The 14,798-nt window shown below is 47.2% G+C and overlaps 1 protein-coding gene across 1 annotated transcript; it reads right to left on the bottom strand.

The window, feature by feature from the left end:
- Nucleotides 1-1,623: 1,623 nt before the first annotated feature.
- Nucleotides 1,624-9,011, bottom strand: map3k19 (mitogen-activated protein kinase kinase kinase 19; the record flags this gene model as incomplete). Its single annotated transcript, XM_079230965.1, has 11 exons — nt 1,624-1,741; nt 1,945-2,153; nt 3,622-3,874; nt 3,966-4,204; nt 4,292-4,396; nt 4,928-7,066; nt 7,189-7,223; nt 7,697-7,851; nt 8,086-8,211; nt 8,595-8,639; nt 8,956-9,011. 11 exons carry the CDS (start codon nt 9,009-9,011, stop codon nt 1,624-1,626), a joined length of 3,480 nt encoding a protein of 1,159 aa, XP_079087091.1.
- Nucleotides 9,012-14,798: the final 5,787 nt, after the last annotated feature.

Below are 14,798 nucleotides of genomic sequence, written 5' to 3'. Positions count from 1 at the left end.
GTTTACAGAAAGTGGAGATAAATGTACATACGTTTTTGTATGTTTAAAGAAAGAAGAAGAAAAAAGCTATACCATGACTACTCAGGTTTGGAGCTGCTTGTAAGTATAACAAGATAACTATAATACCTATAAAATACTTTATTTTGTTGATCAAAGGATTGGGCATCATCGGTGAATGATTGCAGCATTCCAGTGGTGTGTGTGTGTGTGTGTGCTTCTACCGACCTTCCTACAGGGGGTGCTGTTCTGTGCTTTTCCATCACAGGGGACATCAGTTGATGCCCTCAGTAACACAGGCACATCTAACACCTACTTATCACATCAGAGCCATGCAATTTGTACCAAAAAATACATTTTTTTTTTTTTTGGGACCTATAAGTAAACCTTAAGCTGTATGCCAAAGGTTGTGCCTCAATAATGAAAAAGAAAAAAAAAAACTGACAGACAATAGTAGTGTGCTATTAAAGTTTACGTAACCCTTTTTACTTTGAAGTGCATCAGACATAATTTTATGACATGAAGCTGTAGCCTTTAGATGTCAGCAGGGGATTCATGTAAGTATTGTTCAATCAGCCATTAACATAGTACAATATAGGAAGAAATACCCTTTTTGGCTCGGTTCCTTCCCAGTTGTCGGAATAGTGACCAATTGGCAATATGCAACATGACCTGCTGAATATCGTTTCGAAACCTCAAGTATCTGCAGTGTGGACGTCCCTTATAGGTTTTGTCACTGAGTTCCTCATTTACATTTACAGCCATGTACCTGTCCGGAGACGCCTCACAACCGTTTCAGACATTAAACTCCATATTGTTCCCAAACGTTGACCTGACCGCCCCTCTGTTCTTCAACGGGTTATTCAAACGCCGTTTTTACCCATTAGGGATAAACAGTTGGGCACGCAGAAGCAGATGTGGACAAATAAGCATAACCCACTCTTTATATCCTTTTTTTTTCCTTTACATTTTAATATTACCAATAAACTTCAAAGTCGCCACTACCCTGACACGGTATAAACCTTGGTTGTTGTTGTTTTCTTATGCATTATCCATGTTTCTAAAGTCTAGGGGGAAATACATGGCTGTGTTTGAATGTGAGGAGACATACATGTACTATTTCTGATAGTAATGCCAATCACTTTTTCATCCAAGTCACAGTTTGACACACTGATTCCTCAATAACTCATCAGTGGGACGCTAGCAGGAAGTAGTTAAAATTCTCTGCATACTGAAATATGGATTAGACACATTTCTATCAGAATCTACATACATCATAAAGCAGAGGGACGTAGTTACAATTAAGGTACTTATAATATTGGCACATTTATAAGTTTACTATAGAAAATAATGTTACAAAAATCTGCTCTGTCTGTTCACATTTCATAGGTTCTATTAAAGTTAAATGTAGAAAAGTGCTTCTCATGTAGTTTCTTAAATGTCAGCTTATGAACTCAATTCCTACAATGTTCTCTTTTTGATATACTTTGTACTCCTCGTGCGTCACTGGGGACAAGTGGCAGGGTCCCAAAGGAATATTTATATTTTCTGAGTTATCAATCTAAATAAAAAAAAGAATGAGAAGTCTGAATTGAACTCCAAAACATTCTTTGTATGTGTAACTTGTTAACCACACAGCCCCTGTGGGTGAGCACAGCAGTTCTTTAGGTGCGCTCTGGTCTCACGCTGCGGGATGAACGAATGCTTCAGCAGCTGCTCTGCAGACGGCCTCAGTCTCTGGTCACTGGAGTTGAGAGAAGGGAAAAAACACTAATAAGAGAACTAATTCCTAAACAGGACTATGGATAGAAAAAGTATTCACAAAATTAGGTCTTTAACTCAATTAGTTACAAACTTAAGCACGTTTTCATTAACATTTGATTAGGGATAGTTTAGAGGCTAGGCGAATGTGAAAGGGATTTGTCCAAGGAGGATAACCGGTCTCACCATGTCAAGGTGATTTTTACAAAATCCTTGGCGTGGTCGGAAAACCCATTTGGCAAAGCGGGCATCAACCCTCGTTGAGCCCCGATGTAGAACAAAGCCGCCATCTTGTCCATGTGTGCCAGCGGTGGTCTCCCTGTGGCCATCTCGAACACTGTGCAGCCCACACTCCATACGTCTGACTTCCTGCCATATCCTGTCTCGTTGATAACCTGAGGAGGGGGACGAGATGACGAGAGCCAGGTGAGATAAAAGCCAAGGTCACACTAAACGGCTTCCGATTGCTGCACGGTTCACGCTACGCAACTTGCTTTCCCGTAATCGGGAGTCTTTAAATCCAGGTGGGGACAAACTGCCTACCCCAAGCGAAGGAGTTCAAGTATCTCGGGGTCTTGTTCACGAGTGAGGGTAAGGTGGAGCGGGAGATCGACAGACGGATCGGTGCGGCTGCAGCAATAAAACAGGCGCTGTACCGGTCCGTCCTGGTGAAGAGGGAGCTGAGCCGGAAGGCGAAGCTCTCCATTTACTGGTCGGTCTATGTTCCAACCCTCACCTATGGTCACGAACTCTGGGTCGTGACCGAAAGAACGAGATCTCGAATACAAGCGGCCGAAATGAGCTTCCTCCGCAGGGTGGCCGGGCTCACCCTTAGAGATAGGGTAAGGAGCTTGGACATCAGGAGGGAGCTTGGAGTCGAGTCGCTGCTCCTTTGTGTCGAAAGGAGTCAGCTGAGGTGGTTCGGGCATCTAGTCAGGATGCCTCCTGGACGCCTCCCATTAGAGGTTTTCCAGGCACGTCCAACTGGTAGGAGACCCCGGGGAAGACCAAGGACACGCTGGAGGGATTATATCTCCCGGCTGGCCTTGGAACGCCTCAGGATCCCCCAGAATGAGCTGGAAAGTGTTGTGGGTGAGAGGGAAGCCTGGGTCGGCCTGCTGAACCTGCTGCCACCGCGACCCGACCCCGGATAAGCGGCTGATAATGGATGGATGGATGGATGGGAGTCTTTAAAGTCTTCGCTGTTGTCCTGCTACATGACTGACCGGCGACCTGGACACGCTACAAGATCTTCCTCCTGGAGGATACCCCGAGGAACACTAGTCTCCAAACAAGGGTTTTGTCACGAGAACCAAGTAGAGTAGTGGCACGGTAAATGTCATACCATGCGAGAGGATTTTTTTGTTCAAGCAGTTTGCGGGACTTATGTATGTAAGGTACATTCACTACATCTTCACAAGTCTTTACTATGTTTAGCTGTTCCCTGTCAATGCAACCACAACGTTTGTCCTAGTTTTAATTGAGTAAAGTTGAGTAAAATTCAGAATATTACAGGCAACGCCTTGTCTTGTCCTCTCGATGGCTACAGATCCCAAACAGACTGTGACATTTCCAGGTCTTTAGAAGATGCTAGATATCTGGAACGTGTGTGCAATGCCCCGTCGGGCCTCTCTAGCGTCTTTGGGCAGTTCACACAGCGCTCAAGCTCTCGTTTGCTTCTGATCTGGGGCTCTTGTCGGGGAGCTCTAAGAACTGTTGGCGAGAGGAAGATCAGAGCTAAAGAAGTGCACTGTGAAGTAGGCATAAAAAGGTATTTTTCCATTTAGCTAACGAAGAAATGAATGGAACTCTAGTAATTAGAAAGGAGCCGTCTTCACAAGAAGGCCATTTTAACTCATCTACCTCCGGTGCCATCCAGTAAGGCGTGCCGTGGACGGACTTAAGCAGATCTCCGCTGCTGCTGGCGGTGTGGTTCAGGCAGCTGAGACGCCGCGCACAGCCAAAGTCTATGAGCTTGATGACGCCGGTGGGCATCAGCATGACGTTGTTTCCCTTCAAGTCTCGGTGAATCACTCGGTTCAGGTGAAGGTAGGCCACCCCCTCCAGGATCTGATGGGTGTACAAAGCCAGGACTCGCTCTGGTAGTGGACCGAACCTGAGGGCAGCGAAAGGGACAGTGTTGAAGTCATTCGTGCAGACCAGTTATTGCTAAACCCTCAACAGAGTCTTCTGGGTAAGTTGTCAACCTGTGAAGGATGCTGGCGATGGATCCTCCGGGGATGTATTCCATGAAGATGGAAACCACGTGCCGATACAGTGAGGTACCCAGGAAGCCCACGATGTTGGCGTGTCTGAGGGTTTTTAGCAGCTCCACTTCCTCCTGCAGACGGCTGTACTCCTTCTTCGCAGCTTCAGTGTCGGTGGAATCGAGGCTCACCTGCTTCACAGCAATCAGCTGGCCCTGGCTGGTGAGGCCGCAGTACACCTGGTAAGAGTGCAGCGGTGATCACCAGGGTTAGCTGAGCACCAATGTCTACCCATAGTGCTTTAAACCATACTTTTTTTGACTTACTGTCCCATACGCTCCCCGGCCGAGGACTTCGCCCTTTGTCCATGTGATGGCGTCGTCTACAACCAAAACAGAGCCAAGCAGAGCAGCACTGTCTGCTGAATTACCCTGAAACAAAATGCACAGAATTCACAATTGTATGTATTTATTTGTTACAACAAACCTCTAGGTCTCTCACAATGCCATTGTTTTTTGTGAGGGATTTTACAAAAAAATATTAAGTTTGTGAGGGGGACTGAACCTAAACCAAGGCCCTCTCCTGGGTAATACATGTTTTCTTTTCACTCACCTCTTGCCTTGGAGAAACACCTGCGTGTCAACAGGAATATAGCAGTGTTAAGTTGGTACAACACATTTAATTGTGTAGACCTCAAGACCTTATCACCTGAATGGAACTTCTAATATGCGCCAGCAATGTAAACATGGATGAAACGTGATACAGAGACAGGACTGTTGCCCTGTGCATGTGGAAAGGTGCACCATTATGAACCATGGTGAAACTGAAAGTCTGCTTATGTAACTATTAACTATATTGCAAAGTAAGGGGGAAGAAAATAACCCTCCCTTGCAATACTGAGAAAGTCAGACTACCTTCTTCAGTCAAAAGAAAAAATGTAATACTGCCCAGGAAAAGTTTACCTCAGGAAATGTCTCTCTTCCTGACACGTGCTCGTCTTCCCCGTTGGACAGGTTTTCCGGGTCTGTGGACACATCCCTCTCATCCAATGAGAACAGCTCCTCAGCCAGACACTGCAGCAGGTCATCTGTGAGCGGCCCGTCCCCCACCTCGTCCAGGAACCTCTGGTAGACCGGTGACATTATGGTGTGGCTGGTGCTGGAAGACGTCCAGGTGTTGATCTTCGGCTGTTGGGGGCTTTGAGACGACGCAGGCTCAGCGACCCGTCGGTTTGGGTTTCTTATTTCTTGCATATTCATGTGCGGGCGACCATGATCTTTGGCATGAGATGAAGCTGCTGGCGTCAATGTTTTGTCATTTGATTTGATCGTTTCGGACCCATGTCTAGAAAGAGTCTCCTCAATGGTAGATAACACGGTTTCTTGAGCACTACTCTGACAAATCCCAACATCCTCAGAAGGAACTAACTCAGCCTTTGTGTGTCCATCCTTCTTAACTTTGTTTGTGCCTTTCCTTGGAACAGCTGCGACGTGAGCTTTTACCCGAGAGGACACGAGCTTCGGTTTGCTTGTAGTGGAAACCACAACACTGTCCGCCGGACCTCTCCTCTGCGCTTGTTTCAGGGGTCTGTGTTTGACTTTATGGCCCTGCTGTGTTTTCCTAGGCGGAGCAGACTGCACTTGCCTGCCCTTCACTTTCTCGCAGGAGCTGGAAACCCGTATGTTTCCACAAATGGGGCCGGTAAACATCTCGTAGATTGCCGGTCCTTCGTCCCCACTCTGCATCTGCTGACACATGTCTTTGTAGGCGATCAAGTCTACGGTAGATTTAGACCTCCGTGTCGCCGCTGGACCGGGTCTCTTCAACTGCCGGCTGCTCTTCAGCTCCCTCGCCGGTGCATGCTGCTGAGCTCTGTTCATCTTGTCAGGATTAGCCCTTTTGCCGTGATCACTAAGCTTCTTTCTTGGTGAAAGGGTGACAATGTGACAATCAGCACCTTTAACAAATTTGAGCTTCGACTTGACTTTTGTGGCCGTCCCTCCACTGATTATTAGCTCAGGGTCGTTTTTGGTTTTGTCTTTAACTTGTGTGGAGAGCTTCAGATTGCTTTTGGACTTTCGGTCTTTGTGTGCAAGCACGTTGAAGGACTGATGGGTCGTAGGAATGTCTCTTAGTTCACAGTTCATGCTGGTTCTCCTGTCCTTTTTCAGAACCGACTTTAAGGCCTTCGACATCCTCTCATCTCCCTTGGGATCCATGTCTGACCGTGTCAGGTTTCCAGCTGCAGTAAATAATTGAATTGTCTCCTCGGTGGTGCCGGCAGGTATCTTTACATCCTCCCTACGAGGGGTTGGATCCTCTACCTGGGTTTCTTTACAGCAGGAATCCCTTATTGTTCTTCCTGTCTGTTTTATATGCTGCAGGTCGTTTCTGTAAGTCCCTTCAGAGGATGCAATAGCATCACCTTGGTCATTATTCAAATGGAATGTTATCCTATGGATAATCTCGGTGTCAGGCTCTGGGGTGCAGCCCACATGGTTCCTTTCTTCTTTAGACTTTGACGTGATAGATAATTCATTGTTCACGGTGTTTCCTTGTTGTGCATAGTGATATGTAATTAAGGAGTCATTGGTGGCTTTGCCTTCACAGTGAGAGCTTGTACAGTTGATGGGCTCTCCATCCAGGTCATGTGCCGACCTGTGGATAGGTGGAACGTGACTGATCTGTGACAGAACTTTAAGATGCTGCCCTGTCTCCCCAACCGTTTCAGCCTCAGTGGGGCTCACATCGTTCGAACACCGAGCCAGTCTCTCTCCAACTAACTTCATGTGTCTTCCCCCTGAAGCTCTCTCACACACGTCCCTCTCATCTTCCTCATCGTCATCCTCCAGATCGAAGGAACTGTGGCTGCTGGACCCGCTCTCTTCACTGCCACCCTTTGTGGTCAGAAGGCCAGTGCGTGGGCTGCCCCAGGACAGCCTTTCTCTCCTCAGCCGGGACCTGGAGCAAAGGGGGCTCCGGCTTATGGGCTTCAGGGGAAGACAGAGCTTTAGCGCTGGCATAGCCGCAATGTCGTTGGGCCGGCTGTCTAGCGGTGCCAACAGCTTGGGTGTTCTGGGATGCAGAGCCAGTAAGGGCCCCTGCGAGAATCAGCACAGAATACAGACAGTTATTCAAATGGTTCGGACTTATGAAGTAGACAAACTAATATCAGTATGACAAGACAAAAGGTGAAGGTGATATAAGGATGTTTCAAATTCACCTTTTGTTCATTTACAGTGTCTTGGAAGCCAAGTCCTGCAGACAGGAAGAGATTATACATTTAAAACGACATGCACACAGGTACCATCAGCACACAGGTACCATCAGCACACAGGTACCATCAGCAACCGAAATGGTGTTATACAGTATATACAAAAAAAGCAAGACAACAAACCATTTAAAAGTACGGTAATTCTATTTTATTTTACTCACTGCACATTTAAATCATGACGGCGAACAAGAAAGTAATTTTCCGTCAACGAAAATAAAACGAACTAACGAGATGTAGCAGTGAAACTTTGTATTCCTGACTAATGAAAGTATAGTGATCAATTTGACCCGGACAGATGTGATCACTATAAGCGATTCCCACTGTACATTATATACAACACTGTTTCCTTTTGAATATTTATAACATATGGAGAAAAAGTCCTCCTCTGATCTACAAATATTACTGCTTTGTAAGTATTCCAATATAAGTCAAAGCTTTAATTACGACATCTACGTACGGGTCTGGATGTGTGCTCTGGCCTGCATCACAGTGTTTGAGCACAGCAGGGGTTCCATGATGCTGGGGGCTGATTGGCTGAGCTGGCCGGGCTCAGCCACGGACCGCAGGGCGGGGGAGGACGGAGAGGCAGCAACCACACTTCTTGTCCTCGGCCTGCGAGGGACAACTCAAAATCAGACCTTTTTTTGTCATTTATTTTGTGTGAGTGTCACAGATGAGTTTAGTACAAAACCAGTGCAATTGTTGGGGCAGTATTTCCAGTCTATTTTATTCAATGTTTCATTTCCAACTGTCAGTGTCTATCTTTAAATGTAATGTTGACAAGCACATTAACGCTTAATCCTGCTATTGATTGGCCTAAAAAATGAGTCCAGCTCCAGCGTGTACCTGTTTTGAGGGGGAACCGGCAGGCAGGAGGTCCTGGTACTCATCAGACCGGACGAGGGACCAGGATCCAGATGACTCCAGCGTCTGCTGCTGTCGCCCAGGCTCGGCAGAGACAGCCCTCCTCTGCTGAGGGGAAGAGGAGAGGAACACAGAGCGTCTTGGACAAGGTGAGCATCTATGCACTCAGGAGAGGTTTGCTGGTGCTCTACTGAGAAAACCATCAACGCTGATGACCTTTATTGCCTTGCTGAACTGAACATAATGCCAACAGCTTCCTTTCCCTCTCTCTCTCTCTCTCTCTCTCTCTCTCCACATTACTGGAAGCTGAAGCTATGAAATTAGAGACCAGCTCAAAGACCTTTATTCTCCTTGGAGAGCTTGGACTGTATTCCGTGGTGAGAGCGCCACATAGCAGACAATGAGCTGATTCACCAAAAAGTCCTCTCTCTCTCTCTCTCTCTCTCCCCCCCCCCCCCTCCCCCCCCCCCCCCTCCCAACGTGTTTCTAACCTGTTTGGGCAGAACAGCTTGTCCTCTGGACACAGTGACAGGTGCCTGCATACAGGACAGGAGTGTAACCGGAGAGGACACCATTCTACTGGTTGTTGTAAAGTAAGAGGCAGTTGTTGACTGTCCCAGGGACACTGTGTTGTGTATTCAAGTGACTGTATGTGTGTGTGAGGGGGATGGAGTGTTAACTGTTCACGCAAAAAATTGTTTGTGGTTACACGTATGGACAGATGTTGTCGTCTGCACTGTCAACACTGTCAGCTGAATGCCACCCGCCTGGGGATAATCACTTCTTTTCAGCCGGTACACACTCATGGGAATGTGTGTGTGTTTGTGTGTGCGGGTGTGAGACCCTGCCCACCTGCTTCCCCTCCCTGTGTCCTGGTAGGCCTGCCTGATGTCTCTCAGTGTTTCCATGGCGTTTTGGAAACAGAGGGGGATTCCCTTATCTGCTCCAGACACACACACACACACACACACACACACACACACACACACACACACACACACTCAGTTACCACATTTCTGGCCCGATAGAAGCTAAATAATGTTGTCTACATCCAACCGCTTTGTTTTAGAGGAGTAAACAACGATCGCTGATGCTAAATAAATTCTCACATCACAGAAAACAAAAATAAAAGAAACATGATTTCAAAGTTCATACAATGTCACTCTGAGGTGAATCCGCCGTTCTAGATGTCAAAGCCGCGTAACAACACCAGGGAGGGCCTTGATAACCTGCTGAGTGAGTACGTACACCTGCTGCTGCTCATATAGAACATATGCAATATCAATATCCGTATACATAGCATACTGGTCCACGTCACAGTGAAAACAACATTACCTGTTTCTGAGCCTTTTGGTCCTCTCTGCTCTCATATCGATCCTTGAATGACTTGAATTGGTAGTTCTTCTCTCTCTCCGTTTATTTCAACCTGATGACAACACCTTCACTCTGTTTGTTTTGCTCCCCGTGTTCTCGCCACGTCCGTTCCTCTTTTTTCCGGACATCTGCTCAGTCCTCTCTCTCTCTCGTGCATCTCCACCACGCCGTAGTGACCGGCAGGCAGGTTTCTCAGCTGAGAGGTCGTATTGTGTGCGAGACCCCTCCCACCCGGCCTCCCCTCCCTTCAGAAGGTGACCTGATCTGATGGCCTGTTTGGGAGCTGACCGCTGTATTTTCTTGGTCACGATAAAAAACCAATTGTTTGATATGTTTTTTAAGTTGACAGATGGAAACCCACATCACACTTTTGTATTCTCTGATTAGCCGTTGTTCCCTCTACGGACTGAGAATACAATGTTGGTTCTTCTCGAACAAGCCCAAAATGAAAAAAGAAAGTTTATGTCATACACCAATAGTGCTATAAAGAGTTCTCACCGGGGCCGAGTCCTTTACGATGGTCAGATAGCGGAGGGTACCCTGGAGACTCCAGCACTTCCTGCAGGGAACAAAAGTGATTTATTATATATTCCCAGTCTTTAAAAAAAAGAATGAAGGCCGGTAGAAGTAGTGCACGGCAGCACAGAGGGACCTCAGTGTGATTACTCAAAATCAAGTTGAAGTAAAGACGTATTTCATTTTGCATTGAACGGTTTCATTTCCTGCCTTCTCGGTCAGTCGGTGAATACTTTCTCAAAGCTTGTCCGGCATGCGGGGCAAGAAGGGATTACAAAGTAGACAACAACCCACAGAGGCACGCACTTCAATGTTTGTAATTTCATTTGTTCCCACGTTCAGAGGTCAAGGCGAAACTTCTGAAGTCAACTTAAACATGACCATTTGAATTATTCTTTTTTTTTTTTTCCTTATTCTAAATTAGCCCTTGGTATGAAGTGTATTTTATATGTCGTGGTTTTAACACTGTACATGTACGCATGCATTACAGTGTATCCAGTGGGCCTCTGAGACACGTAAAGGTCTACCACCTGCTCCTCTCTTCCATCCAACCAGCTGCCCTGCTTGTCCGCTGCATCTATAAGGACACCCATAACACGGTAGTATGGCAGCTAAGTGTCAGCTACCCAGAGAGCCCCTCCTTACACACACCTATACACACACTTATCTAAACAGCCAATTACTATATGTACCACGTTTGTCTTCTGGGTGACTGCTCACTGCCTGTGTGTCTGTTAATTGTAGCGACATGAGAGTGACAAGTAACATTGTGAACCAGGCAGACTTCACTTCTACACACACACACACACACACACACACACACACACACACACACACACACACACACACACACACACACACACACACACACACACACCAGAGCACTTACCCCTGTGTGGCTGTATAGTAGAACGCCGCTCTGATGTGCTGGTGTCTGCGTGGGGGAGGCAGCGGTCAGCTGATTGGGATAAAGGCTCTCGAGGTCCAGCTCCACGTCCGGATCCCCAAACTCTGAGTCCAAATCCGGGCCTGAGTATGGGGCAGGGGCTAGGAGGGACAAACCAGAAATAATTCTCACCCCTTTGTGGCCTGTGTTGAAAGCAGTTCCTCTCAGTCACAACAAAAGCAGGTCAGGAATTCAAGAAAAAGCTCCAGATCCATGTTTGAGCGTACAGGGTCCACACCCACACGGGTGGGGTTTTAAAAGTCAGGAAAACTACTATTTTGCCCTTTCCTCTGTTTGTTTCTCATCTCTCTTTCTCCATCCTCTCTGTGTCACCTTGGTTCTGTATCGCCATCCTTGATATCAACTCTGACTCACACACTCGAGGCTCTCAGCAGCGTGTTCGCTTGAAACATACACACACAAGCCTTTCTTATACCCTCCCACATAAGTGCAGGCTTTGACTGCCACTGCACACACACAAAACAGGATAATGGATTATTTGCCTTTTTGTTTCTTTTTTTCCTTTTTGTTTCCCGTTGCCTTTTGTTTCTTATTTGTCTTTTGTTTCTTAATTGTCTTTATGGTTGAGTTTCCTTTGTTGGGAGAACCGGAAGCCTGGGATTAATTGTTTTTCTGTGTGTTTGTAGGTGCGGCGGGACTGAGGTGGTGGGAGTGGTGCTTCCGGGTGTTGGGGTCCCCCTACGTGTGTTGTGTGGTTTAGGGTACCCCTGGTCCAGGACCCTCACCTGTGGCTGTGTGTGTGTGTGTGTGAGTGATGTGAGCGGACACGTGTGATCGGGGTGCTTTCTTTTTTATTTCGGGACCCTCACCAGTGCAGTTCCCCATCCCTTGGTCAGATCCAGCCCTACACCCCTTTTTTATAGTAACGGCTCTTTTATTGGTATATTGTCTTAATATATTATATTGATATATTGTCTGTTATTAGTGCATTGTATTAGTATAGGATATTGTGTTCGTAAAGTGTATTTTATTAGACTAGTGTATTTAAACTGGCATCAGTGAACACACCGTGATTTAAAATAAAGACTGTTCATTTGTACTGGCACCACGTCTCCGACCTGACTACGTATAAGGAACCTGTGTGTCCTTCGAGTGTCATCCGAGTCTGGAAGACTGGGCACAAACATAGTGTTGTCACATATAGTTTTACAATGTCATTTGGAGAAACAATCATTTTAGTAGCTTGAAATTGGGAAAGACAAAAGCTATCGTCCACTAACCCATGCTAATTGATGGATGCTTCTTCTGTCCGGGTGTGATCAAAGTGTATTGTTGTTTTGTGTGTGTGTATGTACCTGTGTGACTTAGGGCCTCAACCATCATATGCATGATCTCCTCCTTCAGAGGGCTGTGGATGTCAGCAGCGTAGTGTGGAGCGCAACAGCCGCTGTGGTCTCGCTGCCGCAGATCACTGACGAAGAAGTTTAAAAACAGGTGTCGCAAGTTTAAGAAGACAGTTTCAGGCATTTTTAATAACGGGTTTCCCTCGACAGATGCATTTCCATTTGGTGTGTTTGTGTGTTGCGGAATATTTTAAATCCAAGAATCAACCTCCTTTGACTGCTGGTGGTGTGTCTGAAGTTTGTGTGTATTTACTGTTCCATACAGTGTGTCAAAGTGCACATGAATGTGTGTTTTCTTACGCCGAGAGTCCCAGCAGCTCCTTGACCACTTCCACGGGTCTGTGTTGCCATGGCAATAGCGCGGCGATGCCCTCGAACAGGTCAACGTCCCGAACAGCGAGCATCACAGCCGTCACACCGTCGCTGTTCGGAACATTCACATCCACCCGGTCGGCCTGAGCCTGAGACATGCAGACAGATGAATATATGACACATATATGACAATATATATACACAGGAATAATAACACGGAGTATAATACACAGTGCTGAGGTCGCAAAAGAGGGAACATAGCAACCATACACACATTCACCCCAAACACATGTTTTAGTTATTCTTTAAATCCCCTGCTTGATTTAAAGTCTTCAGTATTTCTCTACAATATGAAATATTCATAACTTTTTGTCTGACTATACGGAGACCCTGAAGGGAAAATGAAAAAGGAAATGGTAATCAACTTTGTAAGCTTGTGTTATTTAAAAAAAAACAATATTGTTGGTATTGTACTACCAATTGTGTCCACAAAGGGCTGAAGGGGTAGTGGTGCACTTCAGAAATGCTGAAATGAGTTTTGCAACAACAACAACACCTGACACCTGACCAAAACAACAACATCCGACTCAGAAAATAGAAAGCCAGAATAATTGTTCTTACCTGCCTCTCAGGGCTTCCATGCATTGTTAGTCAATGTCTATGAATACTTTCTGAGTCAAAGCTGAGCTAATATGCCTCATCAGGGCTGTCTGGGTGTGACCAGAAAGCACCCCATAATAAGTCTCACCAGCAGGCGCTGCAGGGAGTGCAGGTCCCCCTGCCAGGCGGCCTGCAGCAGCTGCACCTGGGGGGGCAGGTGAGGCCTCCTCATCCACAACAACACTTTCCCCCGGAGCTCAGCGGGGCTCACGTGGAGCGCCGTCTGCCGGCTGCAGCTGCAGCTGCACAGGGTCACATCGGCCCCGGCCCTCAGCAGCCGCTGCACCGCCTGTGGACGACAGGTAGGCAGGAAGCACGTCATGTGGCACACGCAGACGGGAGACGTTTACCTGCGAGGCCACATGAATTATAAAAACATTTAGCTTGGTTAAAGTGTAAATTCTCAGTAGAATCAGATGTTGTGTGACTCATCTCTTCACTGGGGATCAGCCCACCCCCGAGAGGAGGAAGAGGAGTCACGTAAACAGCCAGACTCGTGTCACGTGGGTCCCTCGTGTGCAAGAACCTTATGTTATTGTTATTGATTGGAAGAATACAACTTGTCTGACAAACACCGCTCATCTGTTGGTACTTTTCCAGTGAACAAACGGGCATGATGTCATATCTGACCGAAGGTCAAAGCCGGTAATTTACACAACAACATAGACATCCCCATCCCCGTACCTCAGTGGTGCCTGTGCGACAGGCCGTGATAAGTGGAGTGGACCCTTCCTCGTCCTCCTCGTCCTCTTCGTCCTCCTCGTCCTCCTCGTCCTCCTCGTCCTCTTCGTCCTCCTCCTCCTCCTCCTCGTCCTCTTCCTCATCCTCGTCCTCTTCGTCCTCCTCCTCATCCTCGTCCTCTTCCTCGTCCTCCTCCTCGTCCTCCTCCTCCTCTTCGTCCTCCTCCTCTTCCTCCTCCTCCTCCTCTTCGTCCTCGTCCTCCTCTTCGTCCTCGTCCTCCTCTTCCTCCTCCTCCTCCTCAGTGCCGGAGACCACCGGCTCCTCCTGGTGCTCTTGTCCACGGCTCACATCCGTGACTCCTTCGTTCCCCTCCTCCTGCTCGCTCCTCGGCATCTCATCCACACTCCTGTTCCCCCGTCTCTCCTCGCTTCTCTCCATGGCCGGATCTGTGTGAAGTGCAGCAGCTGAGCCGGGAGGTCAGACGCGACTTGACCCCTTCTTTCTGTTGCTGTTATAGAAAGAAAGACCAAATGAGAGGACACCTGAAATGAAAGCATGCACAGGATCCAGTTCTTTCAGCTTGGTGTCTTTGCTAGTCTGAGTGTGTTTGTGTGATCATGGCAGTGATGTAAGTCTCTGAAGATCCGTGAGTCCCAGCAGACGGAGTGCATGATGGGAACTATCCTTTCACACGTATTACTGCTGCTGAGTGGCAATAAGATGCATCTCTATGCTGTAGTCCGTCAATGCTTACTAGTGGGGCTGCTGTCCCACGTCTTTATGGTCCGGTTTCTCAGACAACCCCACACAATACTCTGCACGTCGTTGTGTTACTCTGTCAT

Source organism: Taurulus bubalis (genome assembly GCF_910589615.1).
Source record: "Taurulus bubalis genome assembly, chromosome: 15".
Classification (NCBI taxonomy): domain Eukaryota; kingdom Metazoa; phylum Chordata; class Actinopteri; order Perciformes; family Cottidae; genus Taurulus; species Taurulus bubalis.
This window is presented reverse-complemented; position numbering and strand designations above follow the sequence as displayed.